At 49.9% G+C, this 20101-nt stretch overlaps 1 protein-coding gene across 4 annotated transcripts in view; it reads right to left on the minus strand.

The window, feature by feature from the left end:
* TPRG1 (tumor protein p63 regulated 1) overlaps positions 1-20101 on the minus strand; it is a 107270-nt gene that overhangs the window by 67897 nt on the left and 19272 nt on the right. Inside the window, exon 1 of one of the 4 annotated variants that reach the window (XM_084639826.1) lies at positions 7114-7289. The exons of 2 other annotated variants lie outside the window; for them this stretch is intronic. Coding sequence is in view for 1 of the 2 variants with exons in the window: in XM_084639825.1 (XP_084495951.1) it covers positions 4859-4910 (52 nt within the window). In the remaining variant the exon portion in view is untranslated. Of the gene's footprint in view, positions 1-4858; positions 4925-7113; positions 7290-20101 lie in introns of those variants that run through there. One more of the 4 variants, XM_084639825.1, reaches the window with a different exon arrangement.

Below are 20101 nucleotides of genomic sequence, written 5' to 3' on the forward strand. Positions count from 1 at the left end.
TCCGCCCCCCCCCCCACACACACACAAACTCACTCTCCTGCTGGTAATAGCCCATCCAAAGTGACCACTCTCTTCACAATGTGTATGATAATCAAGGTGGGCCATTTCCAGCACAAATAAGTCATTCCCACCCAGCATTGCTGAATTGTGTAATGGAGGTGTAAAGCTCAGGGAGGACCTACCACATAGCATGAATCAAATGAAGACATCAAAGGGCCGACGGCATGACAGGTTTCTCAGAGCATGCAACAGCCACCCCACTACAGGAAGATTTGGGGATATTTACAGGGAGCTCCTCCCAGGTATATGGGGCAGCATGGGAGAAAGGACAAAGATGCTTGCTTGACAATTTAACTCATGGGCAATGGAGCCTGGCTTCCCAGGAACTGGGAACGGACTAGTCTGTTGGCAGCAATGCATTCACACTGTGGCCTACCTATGGCTTTTGTTCTGGGTAGACAAGTCCAAAGACCAACCCCTGCATTAGTTTGGGTGTACAGCACCATAGTTCAGTGCAATGGTTGGGAGGGCAGTGTACACAAATATAAGGACTTTGTCCTCTTCTCTGGCACTCCCATGATGTTTTCATCAAGTGACACTTTTTGTATACTGATAGAGAATTGAAATGCTCCTGTGAGGTAGGCAAGCTATTGTGATCCCCCATTTTGCAACTGGGGAAACTGAGGCAGAGCACAGCTCTGGCTCACCCAAGTCAAGTGACAGAGCCAGGAAGAGAAACCCAGGCCCTAGCCCTAAATCCCAGACAACAGTCCTTCCCAGAGGCTATTGAGCCAAACTGCTGGTTGAAGAGGAGGGAACCTGCCACCTGCTCAGAGGCATGGAGAGATCTGGAGCAAATGGTGAAAAAGACTTGAGATGAGGACACCAGGGTTCTACTCACTCTGCCACTATCTCACCGCATGGCACGTAATCGATCAACGTTTTTCTGGTGCTTTGGGGTCCTCAGATGGAAGGCGTCACAAGAAGTAACAACGACGACACCTCACTGACCTATTCTGCTCTCCATGAGTAGATCTCAAAGTGCTCGCGGACCTGATCACCAGCCTGGGACAAACAATCAGCCACGCTCAGTTCAGTCTATGCCCTGTCCGCAGGGCCCTGTTTATTCTTCAGTGCAAATAAAAAAACCCGGAAATGTGTAACAATAACAAAGAAATAACCCTGTTCCCAAACTGGATGGTGGGGCTCTCTGGCTGAATGGCTCGAGCTTCCCCAGCCCGGGGTGTGCACAGAGCCTGCTTTCCCTTTCTCAGCTTCTGCTGCAGCCATGGAACAGTGCACACCCAGTCCTCTCCTGGTCCCAGGCTCCCTCATGGAGCTGGGGATCTTCTTCACCATCCCTACATGGGAATCCTCACCAGGCCAGAAAAGGGCTGGCTGTTCCCCATTGCCTCTGGCCCTTAAAGGGACCAGTGCCCTGTTACACTGCTTTGCAACGGCAGGCAAGTATCATTATGTGATGAGATCAAAGTTACCATATTGATTGTCCTAGTGTACACCTCTCACTCCCCTTCCACAACCTGATGTCCGAGACCAGGTTTTCTTCTTACCACAGCTCTGAGGTTCCGGCCCCGGCCCCAGAGCGTCCTGCAGCACACGCCCTAGTTTTGCCTAGCAATGTTTCTTCCTGCAGCACCCACCCCCCACACACCCTCTGTATGCTCGAGGAATTCACCTTCAGTAAACAAGCCTCACAAAGGGAACCAGCGTTGGAGTGGCTGACTGCAGGGAGGGTTTGCCACAATGTCAGGCCCATCTCTTCTGCCTGTGGCTGCCTCCACCTGCTGGGAAGGAGTCCAGCCCCCAGAGGTGGACACTTCAGGATCCTGAGATTGGAAAAGAATGTCACCCCCATTAACTAATGTGAAATGTACCGGATGTTCCAGAGCTTGGCAATCTAGCGTCACCTCCTTGAAAAACGAGGTGATCACTGTGGGGATACAGACTGGAATAGCAGGTATAGTAGGAGTGGATTCTGGCCACTTTCGAACAGAATGCTGTTACTTCTTAAGGGACCGTGGTATTCAGCGTTCCATCTAGACATGCTCCAGTTCGGTCACAAGCTGTTGGGCCCGATGCAGGAGTAAGCAGGTGACGCCCATAGCCTACACAGGAAGTCAGGCGAGATTGATCAGAATGGTCCTTCTGTTCTTTAAAAGTGATGCATCTTCCATACCCTGGGCAGACTTGGAAAAGCCAATGAACAAAAGGTCCACCTGAGACATAGACTTGGAGGATCTGGGCAAACACAATCAAGCGAGGTCACAGACTGCCGGGGCGCTGAGCACCCGTCAAGAAGATGCATGGTAGAGAGCGGGATCACTGTAGTTGATGAGTCCTGGGTAGAGAGAGCATGAGTGCTCGGCAACCGGGAAGTCTGTGCTCCCCAGCAGCTCAGAACGGGGCACTTAGCGACTGGCAATTCCACACCGCGGACTAACAGAGTGTGAATCCTGGACTTAGTCCATCAGTTCCCTCCATGGCAGGAGCACCACCAGGATGGCCCTGCACAGATGTGGAGTTGGTGGGTGGGGCAAAGAGGAGAAAGCGTTAGCCTCAGGGCTCTTAACAGCTGGAGCCCGAACAGAGCTTTACATAAGAACGGCCCTACTGGGTCAGACCAAAGGTCCATCTAGCCCAGTATCCTCTCTTCCGACAGTGGTCAGTGCCAGGTGCCCCAGAAGGAATGAACAGAACAGGGAATCATCAAGTGATCCATTTCTCGTGGCCCAGTCTCAGCTTCTGGCAAACAGAGGCTAGGGACACCATCCCTGCCCATCCTGGCGAATAGCCACTGATGGACGTATCCTCCATGAACTTATCTAGTTCTTTTTTGAACCCTGTTATAGTCTTGGCCTTCACAACATCCTCTGGCAAAGAGTTCTACAGGTTGACTGTGCATTCTGTGAAAAAAATACTTCCTTTTGTTTGTTTAAACAAAAGCTTTCTCAAGAAAGCTTGGCCCGGGAGGATGGTAGTATTAGCATGAAACTTCACATGGGAAGAGCAAGTGCATACAAGAGAACAACATTCCACCTGTGTGCAGATACTGGTTGGATGTAATCATCCCAGCACAGTGCTATGGGTTATTATATCTGACCTGCAGCAGGGACGCTCACCTCCACTCACCAATATCTTCTAATGCTTCAAGGAGATGAAGACAGCCGTCATCTCCATAGCCCCCGTTATCTTATCCCAAGAAGAGGAGGCACTAAAATAAGAACCGTGCTTGGGAGAGCAGAATGTGCCCGATTGCAGAGACCAGATGCACCATTCAGGTCTCCCAGCCCCTCTGTCGGTTACTTCACCAGCTCCACGGGAATCAATTCTGTGCAAACTCCTCAAAGCAGTTAAGAGCTCAGAGGCGCTGCTGCCTGGCAATGCCATCCAGCATGGGCATCAAACTGCACCCATAATGTGCCCTATAAAGTCATATTGAAGCTGGCACTGCCTATAAGCCAACCTCATACATATGCAGCCCCTGCTCATTTCAATGAAGTCCTTAAAGCCCAGTGACCCATCTCTAAACTGTCTTTTTTTATGAATAAGGGCAGGCCCAGAGGGCTACTGAAGACCTGCAGCCCCGCCAAGGAAGTCCAGTTGTTGTATAGTACTTTATGCTGGAAGCCCAACAAGGCATGAGGAGCAGGGGGGAAATCATAGATCTTCTACAAAAGTGGTCTCACAACTTAGGTATACATTTATTGGCTCACATACAAGTAGATACGCCAGCTCAGTCGTTCTCCAACCACGTTCTTTGGACCATCAGTGATCTGCGCAGCCCTGCCTGGAAGTCTGCAGAGTGAACCCAGATGTGAAGATGGCTGGGGGCCAGAAAGGGAGGTGGGGCCGGCAGGGCCTTTCTTCCCTACAAAGTGGGCCCAGCAGCAGCTGCTACTCACTGGGCTGCTTCCAGGTTTATTATAGCCTGCCCCCACCTCCATACTGGCTGCCTCCGCATCTGACTGGATACATCCTGTGGCCAACAGGAAGCTCTGCTTTGCCGCAGCCAGCAGGGCTCTGTTCCAAGGGTGCATTTGCCATGTGGCTTCTGCTGGCTGGGAGATGTGGAGTTGGTCCAGCAGCGCATGCATCTCAGTGGCTGCTCATTTGAACAGCCACCAGGTGGCAGTGCAGAGACAGGGACTGGGGAGCCACAGAGATCTCCAGAAAAATCTCCCAAATTTTGCCACAAGAAAGTAAGTGGTAGCCCAAAAAGTCGCCACGAATTTTCATCATCGAGGCCTTTCAAAAGTAGAACTATTGGTGAAAAATTACCAAGAGTGGCAACACCAGGCGCAGACTGACAGAAATGGAGAAGCACTGAGATAGCCTACACAAAATGCCACCTAGTGGCTGTTGTTGGCCATTGCAGATTTGCAATTCCTTTTGCACTCAGAAAGTTGAAATTGGGGAGTCAGCATGTGTGTATGCAGACATGCCCTGGAACCGCAGTCCTGGCACTCCATCATTTGCATGTGCCACTGATTAGCTCAGCATCACTACTTTACAGTTAAACCCACAGACAACCCTCCTCCTGCCACTCAGAGACTCCATCTGACACGGCTGCAACTACTGGCCCGCACATATTAGGGGAGGAGGACATTGCCCATTCAAGCGTGTCAAGATCCAGACCTCAACACTGGGCACTTCAATCAGAACATGAATTGTCAGGCAGAGAGCACTTGGGAATGAGGTGCATTCTCAGTCCTGAATGCGTGTGCTGAGAAGGGAAGGTTCAGGTCAGCTTAAATTGATGTAACAGCTCAGTACTGTTCACCCAGGAACAACTTATCCCCAGGGTTCTAGGGAGTATGACACAGTGTGAGAAACCCACCAGACTTCCTGCTTCTCTCTTTGCTGCACAGCATGACCGCTGGGAAGTCCATGGCAGCAGATGAGATAGAACTCAAATTCTCCTGCTCTAAAAGCACAAGGCCCCCCGCCACCTAAGTGAAAAGAGAATCATCAGAGGCAGTGTCTGGTATAGGTCCTAGGACACACAATTAAACAGTTCTGGTACCATCCAGTAGCATGTGGTGGTACAAATATACACCAGCCAGTTCATTTCAGTACAATGAAGAGGATCAAATAACCTGCCAAAACAATTTACCCAGCAGGGAATAATAACACAGTATTTTATGACAGGTTTCAGAGTAGCACCCATGTTAGTCTGTATCCGCAAAAAGAAAAAGAGGACTTGTGGCACCTTAGACACTAACAAATTTATTTGAGCGTAAGCTTTCGTGAGCTACAGCTCACTTCATCAAATGCATCCGATGTCTAGTTGGTAGCCGGTGTCAAGTGGAGTGCCCCAGGGGTCAGTCCTGGGGCCAGTTTTGTTCAATATCTTCATAAATGATCTGGAGGATGGTGTGGATTGCACTCTCAGCAAATTTGCGGATGATACTAAACTGGGAGGAGTGGTAGATACGCTGGAGGGCAGGGATAGGATAAGAGGGACCTAGACAAATTGGAGGATTGGGCCAAAAAAAATCTGATGAGGTTCAATAAGGATAAGTGCAGGGTCCTGCACTTAGGACGGAAGAACCCAATGCACAGCTACAGACTAGGGACCGAATGGCTAGGCAGCAGTTCTGCGGAAAAGGACCTAGGGGTGAGAGTGGACGAGAAGCTGGATATGAGTCAGCAGTGTGCCCTTGTTGCCAAGAAGGCCAATGGCATTTTGGGATGTATAAGTAGGGGCATAGCGAGCAGATTGAGGGACGTGATCATCCCCCTCTATTCGACATTGGTGAGGCCTCATCTGGAGTACTGTGTCCAGTTTTGGGCCCCACACTACAAGAAGGATGTGGATAAATTGGAGAGAGTCCAGCGAAGGGCAACAAAAATGATTAGTGGTCTGGAACACATGACTTATGAGGAGAGGCTGAGGGAACTGGGATTGTTTAGTCTGCAGAAGAGAAGAATGAGGGGGGATTTGATAGCTGCTTTCAACTACCTGAGAGGTGGATCCAGAGAGGATGGTTCTAGACTGTTCTCAGTGGTAGAAGAGGACAGGACAAGGAGTAATGGTCTCAAGTTGCAGTGGGGGAGGTTTAGGTTGGATATTAGGAAAAACTTTTTCACTAGGAGGGTAGTGAAACACTGGAATGCGTTAGCTAGGGAGGTGGTAGAATCTCCTTCCTTAGAAGTTTTTAAGGTCAGGCTTGACAAAGCCCTGGCTGGGATGATTTAATTGGGGATTGGTTCTGCTTTGAGCAGGGGGTTGGACTAGATGACCTCCTGAGGTCCCTTCCAACCCTGATATTCTATGATTCTATGATTTCCCCTCTCTGTTTCGTTACCTCCCAGGGTGTTGGGGGGATAAATGTATTAACAATGGAGAGGGCAGATATGTCCCTAGATAGAAGCGGGAGAGGTTACACTGAGCTTCTCTCTCTAGTGTTTGTAAATCCAAGCTCTCCTCAAGAGAAGGAGATTTTTTTAAACAAAAGCTCATTTCTCAAGCAAGAACTCCACACAGGTAACTACCAGCCTCATTCTGCTGAACAGCCTGAGAAAGGCTTGGACGACAGCACAGACTCTCGGGGGAGCAAAGGGTCAGGCAAGCGGCGCAAACAAGCATTTGTGGCAGGAAAAAAAAAGAAATGGATGAAAACGTGTCTGCAGAAGGGTCTGAAGGAGGAAGTTCTCCCTCTTCCGCCAGTCCCTTAGCTCTGATTCTTTCCCTCACCTCATTTCTTTCTTTCAAGTCCATTCAAATACCTTGTCTCTTTGGCATTTGGGGAACTGGGTTCTCCCTCCTTAACTGAAATGCTGCCTACAGGCCTTGCTTGTGAATTTCACCCAGTCTGACAAAGTGGTTTGTCTAGTTTAAAAGAAGGCTACGACTAGAATGGTGTCATGGGTTTTACAGGAATAAAGTACTGTCCCTGTAAGGTGCGGCAGAGGAAAGATTAACCATAAAGGCCCTGCAACAATAAAGATGGCTTTCCCAGTCACACAGCAGCTGTGGCATCAAAGGCAAAGACTTCCTGGGTTTGGAGCTGTCATATACACCCCGCTCCCACTTCTCAAGCTCTCCTGCTGGAAGCTCGCAGCACAGTGAACTCCACAGTGGGGGCTTACCTGCCTCAGGTGAGCTGCTGCAGGAATCTTGCTCTCTCTCTGCCAGCCAGTCAGGGAAGGGTTCAGGGCGGATTTCAGGTAGACCGACCAGGAAGTTCAGCTGCTGACTGAGGGGAACCGGCTTGGCGCTATTGTCCGTTTAGACACCCAAAGCCAGCGAGGGGCGTTTGCCCTTCTCTCACTCTGTTTTTAGGGCCCTGGGGATTTGTCGGCTCACGCAGCTGCTAAGTAAAAACGTTTTCTGAATGGACAGGGTAGGACTTGGGTGCAGCTGATTTCCCTCTGTTTGCCTTCGAAGGAGTGGCAGCTTTGTGACTGGTGCACACACCCAGCCCGTAGCAGAGGAGATACTGGGACTATGGATCAGGGTCAGTACATGCTAGTCACCCTGCCCTGTGCTCAAGCCACAGAAGGTAAGAATTTGTCACAGCCCCAGCTACACAGTCTGGCTCTTTAGTCCAAGGAGCAGAGACCCATGCTTTCAGCTCTAGAGGCTGACATTACAGCAGACAGGACAGGACAGGACAGGACGGGGACAGCACAGTTCCTGGGATTGGCAGCCATCACAAACTCCCCAGGTAACAATTTCAAAAGTGCCTAAATCCCTTCTGAAAATGGGCTCTAGGCTCATATAGTCACTTCAGCACATTTTACCCTTCCTCAGGGGTTTTCCGCTGTGGTATTTTACTGTGCATTTCAAACATACACAGGTCTGAAAGGAAACTCTGGATCCAAACACCCCCAAAGTGCCAGGGGATTTGGAATCCAGCCGGAGGGCTGTGTCTCCTACCAGGCCCCAAAGCTCTTCCTCGGAAATTCAGAGGAGGGAGGGGACAACATACAAAGCAAAACACCTGGAAGAGTCATGAAATTTGATCCAAGCAGAAATCTACTCCCTGGCTCAGCTGCGTCAACGGTCATAAATGGATCGATAAAGCAGCCCCGTTTGCTGTCCTCACTAGGCACTGCACATCCACCTTAAAGTGCCAGCCCTACTTAGCTGGTCCCAGAGCTGGGAGGATGATGGTACAAGGCGGGATTGTGGACAGCCCCTAGCGCCGCTAGGAGAGAGAACGGACAGATGAGTGGAGCTGGCTGAAACATTTAGAAATGTTGCTGAAAAAATATAGGTCCAAATTGTCACAAAACTTTTACCAAAATTTCATCTTTTTTTTTAAACCAGCTTCTGTGGCTGGTTGAAAATGCTGACGTTTTAAAAAATTTCTTATCAGAATTGCACATTTCAGTTAAAAAATGAGTGACGCTTCACGAATATTTTTATGAAAAATTCACCCTGGTTTTCATCCAGCTCCACCTATTCTAAGGTCTAACAAGAGCCGAAGGCTGGAAGCTAAAGCTAGACACATTCAGGCTGGAAACAAGGTGCACATTTTTAACAGTGAGGGTAACTAAATCACTGGAACAACTTATCAAGCACTGTAGTGGATTTCCATTATGGGCAATTTTGAAAATCAAGCCTGGATGTTTTTCTAAAAGGCTTGCTCTAGTTCAAGCATAGCTATTGAACTCAAAGCAGGAATTACTACAGGGAAGTCCCATGGTCTGTGTTATGCAAGAAGTTAGACTAGATGATCGTAATGGTCTCTTCTGCCCTTAAAAGTCTATGAATATAGGTAGGTCCACACGACTCCATCCAGTAAAGGGCAGAGGCACAGATGCAGAGACCATCCCACTTGTGTGTTCGGAAAGCACCTGCGGGGCACTACCATAATTAAGCAACAATAATTACAATGCGTCAGTGTTTGTGGGCATTGCAGAGGAAGTGAGTCCCTAGGAGGGATCTGAAAGGGCGTGGCACATTGGCACCGACAGGTGCAGGGACAACAAGGTGGAGCATGGAGAAGGGAACAAAGGGAGAACAGTGACCGGAATTGCTGGTGGTGTTGGGGAGGGAGAGGAAGACATTGCAGAATGAGATCCAAGAGACAGGCTGGTCCAGGGTTGTGCAGAGCCTTGAGGGACAAGGAGAGGAGTTTGAGTGAGTTACAGCAGGCAGGGTGGCATCAGCGAGAGAGGAATGAGATCATCAGAGCAGCTGGCAAAGAAAGATCATCTCTGCAGTGGAACAAAAGCTGGCTCAAGAGAGGCAAGAAGGATCAACTTCTGCTTAACTCCATTCACTTTATGGTTATTTCCTCCCAACCCAACCGCCTCCCCTCTGTCCGTTTCATCCACTTCGCACGTCCTGTCTGATATGTAGCTTCTAAGCAATTTGGGACAGGGATTGACTTCTTCATTACATGTCTGTAGAGTGCCCAGCACAGGAGGGCCAGATCCTTGGATGGAGTTCCTAGCCTCTGCCCCAGTGGAAATAACAAATCATCGCGGATGGAGGAGGACTAGAATGTCACTCGCCCAGCAGACCAAGGCCCTGCTAACACAAGCGATAAGGGCGCCCCGGTCACGCACCCTCTCTCATGTATTTTTAGATTGGACGCTGTTGAAGAGGTGGCTCTCCCTGGCACTCAGCCTCCCCCTGCCTTTCATTGAACTTGACTTTCTACCCATCCTGGGTGGGGCAGGAGCTGCAGTTGACAATGAAGGATAAATGGGAGGAAGTGAGATTGGTTACAAGTGCTAATCTAATGACAGCAGGCTCCGGATGGTGACCGGCCCTACAGATTGCCCCCTACCCCCACCCGGGGGCAGCAGAAATGGGATGTTGGGATCGAAACAGAAGAACGAAATGCTGTCAAGTGGCATGCGGGAGATGTCGCTGCTCTGCCAGCGCAGGGAGCAGGGGTACTGCCTCCAGGCAGGGCACAGTCACCAGGCCCTAGGAGCGGCTCACTGGAGCCCCGAGCGCGCAGTTCTTACACTTGGAGTCACGGAGCCCCGCACTCCAGTCCTGCTGCCAGCGCTGGGAGTGGAGATCCGGGGGCAAGTTACAGGGAGAGCTACGGGTGCAGGAACTGCAGCGTCTGCAGCAAGAGTGCACGGCTGCTTGCGCGGCTTTGTGCTTCCTGGGTGCGTGGGGAGGAGGGCGAAGCAGCCGAAAGCAGCACTCAGCATTGACGGGAACAAGGTAGACAGGTCACTGTGGGAAATACTAGCAGGAGAGCTCACACCACCAGCTCAGGATTGAATACACAGCAGGTGGGAGACCGTCCGCCCTCTCTGCAGCCACCGGGACGTGATCTGGAGCTCCCCCGCCTATCAGATGGATGCTGCCAATTATGCAGGATCTCGGTTCCTTCCACAGGGTGGGATCCAAGGCGAAGGTAAACGTCTGCACCCTCTTGCTGCCGTAACTCATTTGGCCATCCGGTGGCAGCACATGGCAGCTGATAGCACCATGCTGTGCGTGTCAAAGCGGAAGGACATTTTGTTCCAGAGACAAAGCTACCCCTGAGGACATGTGCCTTTTTTTTTTTTTTTTCTTTTAAGACAGACAGGCAGGGATATTATTAGGCGTTTCCTAATCACATTCCCCTTTACCTTCTCTAGGACACCTAGGTCGTATTGCTTCATCGCCAGCACACCATCCCATTGCACACGCTGCGTCCTGACACACTCCTTTGTGACAGGAGTTTGGATGTTTAAACATCGGCCCCGCTACAGAAAACAGATGGCCGCAGTTTGGGGATTATTGATTATTGCAGGGTTACTGCCGGCAAAGGGAGGGCAAAGACTGATGCGGCTGCTCCAAGCAGAAGAGGGAATGCAGCAAAACAGACGCAGAGGGGGAAATGCATAAAGGAGGAAGGACACTCCTCCTAAACACTTGGAAATCAAACGGGGCATTAGGGAACCTTCTTGGCTAACGTGTCTCACAAATCTTGTCCCCTAAACTCAGCCCAAGCCGGAGTCAAACTTTTTCTGAGGTTTAAAAAAAAAAAAAGTTGAATTTATTTCCCACGTTATTTTTCATTTCCATCTCCATCTGCCAGGCCGTCAAGCTCCAAAGGACAAGCACCGCGGCCGTTTCCAACTCAGCCAGGAGCAGAGTCCCAGAAATCTGGTGAGGAAAACCTGCTCTCTCTAGATTTCCAAGGCCAGGTTTCCAGAGATCCCAATAAGCAGCCGAACTTTAGAGTATTTGTATGAACTGCATCTCCAGAGCTGCTGAAGTTTGCCCAGCACATATCCCAACACCTTCGAAGTTCAAAGCACCGAGCATGGTGTCTTGAGAATAAACTGCTGTTTAGTTTGCTCTTAATGCTTTAAGCAAAATGTAAGGGGACTGTCGCCCCCTTACTAACATTCAGTGGGGGTGTTTTAGTTGCTAACTCCCAGTACTAAGAAGGGGGAAGGGTCGATGGGAAATCAGGACCCTGAGACTGACAGCCCCCAGGAACAATGGGAAGAGGCCAATGCTCCAGGTCAGCCTGAATGACAGGGCGGGCAGGCTAATGAGGGAGTCAGGAGGCCAGGGAGGTCCTGTGTCCATGTGACCTGGACATGCCTGGGTCGGATAGAGTGGTGCCGAGCTAAGGAGAAAACAGGGGACCAAGCTGAGCTGGGGAGCAGAGCTGGGCCAGATCAGAGGGGCCAGAAAAGCAGCCCAGAGAGAGCAGCCCCTGTCCTGGGAGCAGAGCTGCAGCAACCAGAGCCAGAGGGGCCAGAGAAGCAGCCCAGGGAGCTGGAGGCAGAGCAGCAGCTGAGCTGAGGCAGAGTGGGGCTGGAGCAGTCTGGAGCCGGGCGTTGTGAGCAGCTGGGGGGAGCAAGGGGGACTCTGGGCAGTGGACCCAGCACAGGGAGACGCCTCAGCCAGGAGGCTCTGCAGGCCAGACTCGGAGAGGGATTGGTAACCCTGACAGGGAGGGGGCAAAGATGGGAAGAAGGGCCCTGCCACCTGGAGCCTGAGAGCGTGTGGCCACCACCAGAGCAAGTGTCCAACCCACAGCATCCCTGCAGCACAGCCAGGGCCAGAGAAGGAGGCCTGGGACTTCCAAGGAACAGACTGTGAACCGCCCTGACATCCCAGAGACACTGTTTGTGATGTTCCCTGCCACAGAGCGGGGTGATGTGTTTCCTTTAACCTTTTCCATTATTCCTTACTCTTTTTTTAATTAATTGTTGATTAAATAACTTGCATTTGCTTTAAATTGTATGTAATGATCAGTGGGTCAGGGAGGTGCCCAGTGCAGAGAGAGCACCCCCTAGCCCCTGTACTAGGTGACCGCAGCAGGGTTGGGGGTCGAGCCCCCCAGGAATCCTAGGCCCAGTCTTGTTGGGGTTACAAGGACTCTGCCAGACAGGAGGGTGGAAGGGGAGTCCTCAAGGGCAGGGAGGCCTCTGGGTAAAGGAAGTGGGAGCGAGGACTCAGATCCTTTCGCTAGTCCACTTCACCGGGGTCGTGTAGAAGCCAGGAAAGCTCCCCACAATAGTGGGACTATTCCCCCGCTTACATAATCTTGATTCTCATATGGAGGGAGATGCAAATGCCCCTTCTCTCTTGGCACCCCAGTCGCTTAGCTCAATCATCTGACTTAATGTCGAGTCCTTCCTATTGGTGAGATTCACAGCTATGCCCAGGGATGGATTAGGTATGCTTAACCCTGTGTCAGCTAGCGGGACGGACTATATGACCTCTTGAGATCCCTTCCAGCCCTACATTTCAATGATTCTACGCATCTGCCATGTATTACAGGGATATGACTATGGACAACAACATACCTTGCAGAGGAATAACTCAAGTGGTGCCCCTATCCTGATTCCTGTCCATACACAAAAATCTCTAACTCCTAGTAAGTGGGGCTTTACATTTGAGCTAGCTGGCTCACTGGGGGCCAGGGGAGATTCACACTCAAGTGCTACTAATGCTAGAACTAGAAATGCAAGGGGGATGCAGCTGCAGACTACAAACTTGAGTTAACGTTCCTCACTAGATGCTAATCCAAACACTGTGTAGCTTGAGCGTAATTTCCCAGCATGGCCGCTCTCACTCCAGCCAGCCTAGCTCCGGCGGAGTAACTCAAGCTCACTGGGGCGGTGAACACAATCTCCTAGCGCAGCCAGCACCTCCACCTGCTCTGCCCTGATGCTGCCCTAATAAAACAACGGGTAGGCAGACCGCACGCAGATAGTTAGCTTCTGATTTTCACCACTTTTCCGAACATGAAAAATGAATAAAGGGAAGAAAGAGGGAATCCTCACTTTCTCAAGCAAGCCAGCTCTTAAGAGCATAGGTCTGTATATCTTTCCTAAGGTTTGTAACAGAAGTTACAGACCCAGAAAATACTTTTTTTTTTGAATAATTGATATCTCAGTGTATTGAAGATCAGCTGACAATGGAAGATGTAGCCTTGCCTGCTTTGCAGGTTACTGTGAAGATGTCCTTTCCTTCATCTTCTGTAAACAGAAGCTAGGTTGTATATAAGTCAGAAGATCGTTGATCTTGGGCTGTCCAATAATTCTCCAATACTCGTTTCTCGGATTCTACAGAGCAAGGAAGAAACTTCTGGGTGAAGGGATTTCTTTTTCCAAAATCCAGCCATAGAGCATCTGGTGGACACCAAAAGATAGGAGGTCTAAGTGGCATTTTGCATAGGGGGGCATAACTTTCCCTGTAAGTCCCCATAAGAGAAGGAATGTATCCTCTGGCTGCTTAGTTCCTGTGATCTTAAATATTTGTTCCCAGAATAACTGTGCCCTAAGGGAGTCCTACCAACATGAAAGAACATATCCTCTTTCTCCATGTGCCCTCCAATGTGGTTTTGAGGCATTATTATAAATTGCTTTGAAACATGTTGGATTGGGAGAATTGGTGATGTAGTTTCCTACGATCTCAACCAAAGCCCACTGATGTTAGTGGAGGTCTTTCCACTAACTCCAGTGGGCTTTGGATCAGAACCATAAGTGGTTTTCCTTGATGATATCACATAGGGAAGAAGCACCAGCCCTTTGCTATAACCAATCCTGTTCTTCCTTAGCAATGTCTTTATCTATTATCTGGTCCCCCTTTCTCCAGGAATCTGCATCTAACTTCCCCTTTCCAAATTCATTGGCTCTTTAGAAAGTCCCAAGTTTAAACTCCTGGCTTTTAATCCACTTCCTCTATACCTGCTGCTTTGTTTTTCATTGCATCATGCTTTGATGCAGGCAGGTGAATGTCAGCATTGTAATCCCTTTCTATTGTTGACCCAGTGCTTCTCTTTCTAGGAGGTTTTCAGGGAAATTTGTGCTGATGAAAGAAGCTGGACTGGCAGTCCAAAAACGGATGAACTTTTCTCTCCAAGAAGTCTGGTACAGCATGGACTGCAGCAGCGGAAATATTCCACCAAAGTAGCTATCCTGCAGCAACCCCCCTAGGAGTGAGACAGGAGTTTATTCCTCCTACCTCAGTCACCTCTCAGCCTCCCTGCTGAGACCGCAGACTAAAGGGTTCCAGCTAGTAGCAGCTTCAGGGGTGAGTTTGCCAGTGTCCACTAGGGACTGGGCAGCCACGTGCAAATGTTTCCCAGGCCACTCAAAAGCCATCAGCTCAGCGTTTGAAGGGGCATCAGGATCTCAGGCTGCTCATCCAACCTCAGCCTCCAAACCTTGTGAGATTAGCCTAGGATTGGTCCTAACGTGCACAGATGACAAGTGAACACACCCCATTGTGCCCCAGGAAGGGCCGGGGGGTTTGGCTTTCCATGGGTGAGGTTCGAACCAGCCTAACCTCCGGTGTCAGTCAGCGCATGCTCAGCTGAATTGAAAGCAGGCAATGGTGGGTTCCTGAGGCCAGAACAGAGGCAGGACCCAGAATTCATCATGGAAAGTGGTTCTGTTGGGCCGTTTAGACTCTGGCCAGCCAAAACCCGTGACACAAGGTTGAAGTACCGGCAGCTAGAGCTTCCACTCTGAGAGGTGCCCACTTATAACAACAAGGGCACGACATAACCAGGGGCTCTTTCAAGTGAGTGCCACAGGGGACAGGCACACAAGCAGCCTGAGATGCTAAGCACCCACCACTGGGCGGAAGGGGTAGGACAGCAGTCAATGTCCATGGGAACTACGAGTGCTCAGGCCACTGGCTTTTCAGGGCTGGGAGGGAGTCTGGGCAGAAATCCAAGGCATCAACGCTGGACTCTGCCAGACAGCACAAGCAAACTCGCGGGGGCTGAGGTCGGCCGATATTTCCATGGAAAGCACCAGCAGCACCCGTGGAGTTTGCAATCAAAACCTCAGGCATGCTGCTTTTGTCCATCCTACGCGACCCAGGCAAAGGGCAGCGGTCCTGCAAAGATAAAGATCTCAGACCACCCAACCTGCAGATAGAGATTCATAACAAAGAAAATGCCTCTTTTATTTTTTTAAAAATGCTCCTCTTCAGATGCTTTCTCTCCAGTTATTTCCTTTGCAAAACCACAGTTATTCCAATGCATTTTTTTCTTCCATAAATATGTGGATGATTACCAGAGAAACAAATAACTGGGACAGAGCCCGTCTGGATGCTATTGAGGCAAATCACTTCGTACCTCTCAGAAAAGAAGGTCGGGTCGTAGACATTCGTACGGCTAAGACATTCTGCAGTCACATCAGCCAGCCTCAATCTGACCAACAAGGGCTAGCCTCATGGTACAAGGCACAACGTGACACCCTGTGGGCAAGGAGAAACCCACCCACAGGCTACAGTGGTTCACAATTAAGTGAGCTAAGGCTCTGAGTCAGGAAATTACTTTAGCACGTGGTTCAGCCAATATAGTCATGAAACACATGCATAACTTTATGCTCATGTTTAAAGCCTCTTGATGTCATTGAGATTGAAGCTGGTGCGCAAGGATGCTGACCTGAATCGGGGCCCGCTAGACACAAACCTCTCATTGTCATGTGGGCCAAGGTTTTAACTGCAGGGGTCTCCAAAGGCGAAGACTCAGGTCACTAAGGAAGAACTTGCAGTTCCGTAACAGGAGTACAGATTAGGGGCGCCAAGGTTTTTCATGCAACCCTGAGGAACAGGGCTGAACTGCAAAGTTCAGCTTCAAATGCCAACGTCCCCACATTTCAGAGGGGGGTTGAGACGGGACAGAAGGGGAGCACTTAGTTTGGGCTCATCTTACAGGGTCCAGCTTCCATCTCTTTTGCTAAGGCCGAAACCCCTCAGAGCTCCAGAGAGAGTGAAGAGAGGAGAACGCCCGTCAGAGCAGAGAGTGAGAAAACACGCTGAATTATTAACAATGCTAACGATGCAAAATAAAAAAAAAAAAAAACCACATACAAGGCAATGGGAAGGAAGGGATTTCTGTAAGCATCCTATGAAGAGTCAGAACTGGAATGACATTCGTATTATCTGCTTAGTGAATAAAAGCCTTTTTTGCCTACTCAGACATATTTCTCCCTGTTTAACCTACATTTATTCCAAGGCTTTATGTAAATATTGGCTGTGTGCCCCAGACTAGGCCAGGAACTCCTGAATCAAGCCTGGCAGAAGGGGAAGCAGCTTCCAGCTTTTTAACTTGGTAATAATGAACTCACTTGCATCTAGCCCTCCTCGCCCCCTTTGCAGTACCTGTCTCAGGAAGTACAAGGCGTTTGAATCGGTTTCACGACCCTGCTTTAGGCGGCTGACAGCTAGTTCCTTTCAAGGCACAAAGTATCTCTTTGGACAGCTCCCGTCAAGCTCTGCCGGGGGAAGCCTATTCCCAAAATATGTTTCTCATGTGCTTGTTTTAGGATTCTCCACTCCACCAGGATTGACAACTTGGTAACAAGAGACATTGCATGGACTGGATTTAATGCTACCATATGCTAGACAGAATGAGAATCCATATTGCAGGAGACCAGCCGGTACATTTGTATGTTAACAGAAGCTTGATTGCAAATTACATTTAGTCTCAACAGCTCAGTTCACTGCACACAGATGCCATGGGGGACTGTAAAGTTTACAAGATGTGGGGGAGTATGGCAGAAATGTTGGGGGGAAAAAAGATCATTGGCTTTCCAGAGAAAATTGGAGCGGATGGCAGGAGAAAGTAGCTGCAGGATTTGTTTGCCAGGGCGAAATAATAATAGGAATAATTGTCTTGAGTTGTTAGTCAAATTATTAATCCTAGACAGACGTGTAGTCGCCTGATGATACAAACAGCAATATCAGTGCTGTCAAGAGCCGCTCTTGTTAGTTGACAGCCAGCGTGTAAATGCAGTCAGAGGAGGGGAATTTACTCCTTGGAAATTACATTCCTTGGAAATCATATGTCAGAGCATGATGAGAAAGGTGTCAGCTGGGAGAGTTTGTGTCAGTGGTTGTAATTTTGCTGGAGCTTCATAGACTGTGTATTTGGTGTCTTCTGGATTTGAATGGCTCCTGCCTTATCTAGACTCTGAGCCATGCAGCTTATATGTTGTCCTCTAGGTTCATGGTTTGGAATCAGCCTAGGCTGGTGGACACCAAGAGCTCCTCCAGCAGCTGGCAGGAAATAGTGGGGGGGGCCTCAGTCCAAGTGGGCAAGGGTTCCACATCACAAAAACCCACGTCATGGTTCAACTGGTACCCGCTGGCCTCTTTCTCAGCAGTCTGCTCAGGGAGGTCAAGGACTGGCTGGGCCATGAAGGCCAAACTGCCCTGCCCCCGAGGCACAATGCCAGGGTGGTAGAGGGATGGCATGCATGGCTGCTGCTTTTGATGGGGCTGTATGGGTTCTCCAGGGTTAGCAGCCCAGCACCCTCCCTGGGCACCAATACAGTAATAATTAGAACAAACATATTTCAAAACCCCAGTGAAACCATATGAACAAAAATGATTTACCGAAACACAATCAAGCTGCAGGGCAATAAGCTGATTGCCAGGTGGGATCAGGAAGAAATCCTTCCCCGTCCGGGTGGGATAGTGACAGACAGTTAGCATCATTATGTGGTATTTGTGTCTTCCTCTTAAGCCTAAGGAAAAGTATTCCCCCCCACACACAGCGTACAGAACAACCTGCAGGATTCACTGCCACTGAAAGTCACCAAGTCAAATACTTGGCTGGATCGTTTTATAGCCATTAATAATCTTTGTAGCTACTAGAGCAAAGAGAAGTGTTACCTAACCTCATACTCCAGGGCATCAGCCAATCACCGCTGGGGTCAGGAAGGAAGCACCCCCTCCCCCCCCCACACATCATGTATGATGGTGCACAATTAGCCAGCTGCATTATGTGGGGAGGGGAAGGGTGGGAAAATGACATCATTTTTGTCCAAAGTATGTTACCAGCTACTGCAGAGCCAGGATACCAGACAGGAGTCTATGCCAGTATAAAATTCCCATATTTCTACCCAGACACAGATTACAATGTTCTAGGTTACTCAAGGATGAATGCACCCATAGCAGTTTCCGTTTCAAGGGAGGTAACAGCAGTTCCAGGTGCAGTCTGTTCCCTTGTAAGTTTCCATGGAAGGTAGTGCCCTGTTTTGCAGCTGGCTTTCTATCTGCGTCTGTCAGCTGTGGTGCTAGGCTATGGGTGCATTTCAGATCCATCCCCCTGGTTGAGCGGATCATGGAGAGTCCCTCGTTACAGACCAGGGAAAGAAACACACCACCTTAGATGTCCCTTCCTGCAAAGCCGCACCTTTTCAGGGCAGGAAAGATTGGAGGAAGGAAGGAGGTGGGCCCCGGCTCTGGGCTGCTAGAATAAAGCCAGCAAGCTGTGGGGAGAACTGGGCCGGGAGCTCCCCACACTGCAGCTGCTCTGCCTGCCCTTGGCTTGGGGAGTCGCTGCTGCCTGACCCGGCTTCTGCACAGCTGAGCAAGCCGAAGTCGAGCCGCGTGGAAGATATGAAAGCAAAGTTCTGTTCACAGCTGGAACTGGATGTTCACATCAAAGCTCGTTCGTTTGGTTGTTAAGGACATCACACTGTGTTCCATTTTAAAAATCTCAACTTTCTTTTCCTTTGGCGCTGCTGTTGGGGTTAATTTATTTATTTCACACCCCTGAGCGAGAGAGTTGCAGCGCTGGAAAGTGACAGTGTGGACAAGCCCTTCGTTTGTTTTTTTATAAATTTGGTCGATTTGATTTTCCCCTGAGTTACCTCGGCCTCCAAACTGGAGACAGTCGACTCTGCGGTTGATTCTGAGCTAGTTGGGTTTTATTCCTCTTCTCCCCCACAGGGTGCCGGATGGGAATCGACTCCAGCACTTTAGCTAATGAACTAGCTTACCACGAGCACAGCACCATTGCTGATTGGTAGGGCTGCAAGTCAGTCACAGAAGTCACGGATTCCGTGACTTTCCAGGACCTCCAGGGCTTCTGCAGCCTGCAGGTGTGCTTGACCCCAGGGCCAGCCACCCTACCCCACCAACAACGGCGGTCACGGGGTACCCTCTGCCAGCGGCACCGGCAGCACCAGGGCTGGCAGCGGCGGTCACGGGGCTGGCAGCGACCAGCGGCAGCAGTTCTAGGCCACCTCCTGCCAGCCGTGGCACTTCTAGGCACCCCCGCCCCGGAGGCCCCCCGCAGCACCAGCAGCCCCGGTGCCCCTGCCCCCAGCATCAGCAGCACCCCCAGAACACCCAAGATTTAGTTAGGGGTATATAGTAAAAGTCATGGACAGGTCACCGGCCCCCGTGAATTTTTGTTTATTGCCCGTGACCTGTCCGTGACTTTTACTAAAATTCTGTGACTAAAACGTAGCCTAACTGATTGGGTACAATATTGAGCACCCAGTGAAAAGCAACATCTCCCAAGACTGCCAGCCCTTTTGGTGCCATTCACCTCAGGAAGTTCATGCATGAATGCACTTATTAGGACTGCAAAGAAATATCACCCCACTGAGTAGATAGGAAACACCGGATCCTCCCAGTGCAAATCAGCAGCCTGAATCCAAAAGACTCAGATAAGAGGAGCTGGATGCATGTGGTACTTAGACATTTTTTAACCTAACCAAGGGGTGTGAGGTTTGAATGTATTAGCCTTGTGTGTCTATCTGTAATATTGGCCACTAATGACGAGGAGCAGAGGAGACCACAGACCTATGATTGCTGCCTGCTAAGTGAAGATCTTCAGCTCAGCTGTGATTGAAACTAACGGATCAGAGTCCTAGGCCCAGCTCTTCAGGGAGATTT

Source organism: Lepidochelys olivacea (assembly GCF_965140295.1).
Source record: "Lepidochelys olivacea isolate rLepOli2 genome assembly, chromosome: 9".
In the NCBI taxonomy this organism is placed as follows: Eukaryota; Metazoa; Chordata; order Testudines; family Cheloniidae; genus Lepidochelys; species Lepidochelys olivacea.